Source organism: Melozone crissalis, unplaced genomic scaffold, assembly GCF_028551555.1.
Source record: "Melozone crissalis strain CALT ecotype California unplaced genomic scaffold, PUWL_Pcris_2 ptg000046l_1, whole genome shotgun sequence".
NCBI lineage: Eukaryota > Metazoa > Chordata > Aves > Passeriformes > Passerellidae > Melozone > Melozone crissalis.
The window spans coordinates 8,255,223-8,256,840 of NW_026535824.1; the positions used below are offsets into that span (position 1 = coordinate 8,255,223).

Here is a 1,618-nt window from a genome sequence, read left to right on the forward strand (position 1 = left end):
CATCACAGGGCCCCTCAGACGGCGGCATCTTTGTTGCTTTTCCAGCCTCCTCAGGGTTGCTCTGACGTTGCGATCAGAGCCTGCAGAGCCAGAGCTGCCCCTGGGCAGTGCCAGAGCTGGGAGGGGTCTGCAGGGCAGAGCTGAGCCCCCAGGGCTGGGCTGGGCTCTGGCAGCACTGGCAGAGCCCAGTCCTGGGCACAGGGAAGCAGCTGCTGGCAGGGACAGTTCCAGGCAGCAGAGCCCTGGGCAGGGAGTGGGGGGAAAGTGCCCCCAGTCTGTGCTGGGATTTTTAAAGTCCTCCTCAAACACAACTATACCATGATTACTTTTTTTACAGATCCCCATGCCAAGACACTGCAAATGTCCAACAGCAGCTCCATCAGGCACTTCCTCCTGCTGACATTGGCAGACATGCGGCAGCTGCAGCTCCTGCACTTCTGCCTCTTGCTGGGCATCTCCCTGGCTGCCCTCCTGGGCAACGGCCTCATCATCAGCGCCGTAGCCTGCGGCCACCACCTGCACATGCCCATGTTCTTCTTCTTGCTTAACCTCTCTGTTCTTGACATGGCCTTCCTAAGCACCACTGTCCCCAAGGCCATGCACAATTCCCTCTGGGACACCAGGACCATCTCCTACACTGGATGTGCTGCACAGGTTTTTCTGATTTTCTTCTTCTCTGGATCAGAGCTTGCCCTTCTCACAGTCATGTCGTATGATCGCTACGTGTCCATCTGCAAACCCCTGCACTACGGGACCCTCCTGGGCAGCAGAGCTTGTGCCCACATGGCAGCAGCTGCCTGGGCCAGTGCCTTTCTCTACGCTGTCATGCACACAGTCAATACATTTTCCCTGCCCCTGTGCTATGGCAATGCCTTAGGCCAGTTCTTCTGTGAAATTCCTCAGATCCTCAAGCTCTCCTGCTCCAATTCCTACCTCAGGGAACTTGGGCTTCTCATAGTTTGTACTTTTTTGTTAGTTGGTTGTTTTGTGTTCATTGTTTTCTCCTATGTGCAGATCTTCAGGGCTGTACTGAGGATCCCCTCTGAGCAGGGACGCTACAAAGCCTTTTCCACCTGTCTCCCTCACCTGGCCGTGCTCTTCCTGTTTATCAGCACTGCAGTATTTGCCTACCTGAAGCCCCCCTCCATGTCCTCCCCATCCCTGGATCTGGCCCTGTCAGTTTTGTACTCGGTGGTGCCTCCTGCCCTGAACCCCCTCATCTACAGCCTGAGGAACCAGGAGCTCAAGGATGCCCTGAGGACAAAGATGACTGGGTACTTTTCAGAAGCAAAGAAGTGATTGTTTTCTGCTGCTTAGTTTTCAGAATGGAACTCATGACTGGCCCAGTCTCTGCCTTCTCCGGTATTTGGTCATGCCGATGGATTCTTCTTGCCATAAAGTGCTCAATTAAATGTTTCTATTCATCCCTCACCTAATTCCCTGTCTGCCTCTTGAATTTGATCCAGAAGCTCTGTAATCCAGGAGCTGTACTATTGCTTTGTTTGAACAAAATAAACGACCTTGCAGTGCCTTGTTTTTTTGGGATCTCAACTCTGGGACCTGCATGAATTTATAGGGGGGAAAGGGAAGGGTCCCAACACAGCAGCACTGCCAGGGA

At 53.5% G+C, this 1,618-nt stretch overlaps 1 protein-coding gene across 1 annotated transcript; it reads left to right on the forward strand.

The window, feature by feature from the left end:
• Nucleotides 1–465: 465 nt before the first annotated feature.
• LOC128943482 (olfactory receptor 14C36-like) lies at nt 466–1,299 on the forward strand (the record flags this gene model as incomplete). The annotated part of the gene is made up of 1 exon (XM_054286418.1): nt 466–1,299. A coding segment is annotated over one exon (834 nt), but the record flags the coding sequence as incomplete, so codon positions are not given.
• Between the last annotated feature and the right edge of the window lie 319 nt (nt 1,300–1,618).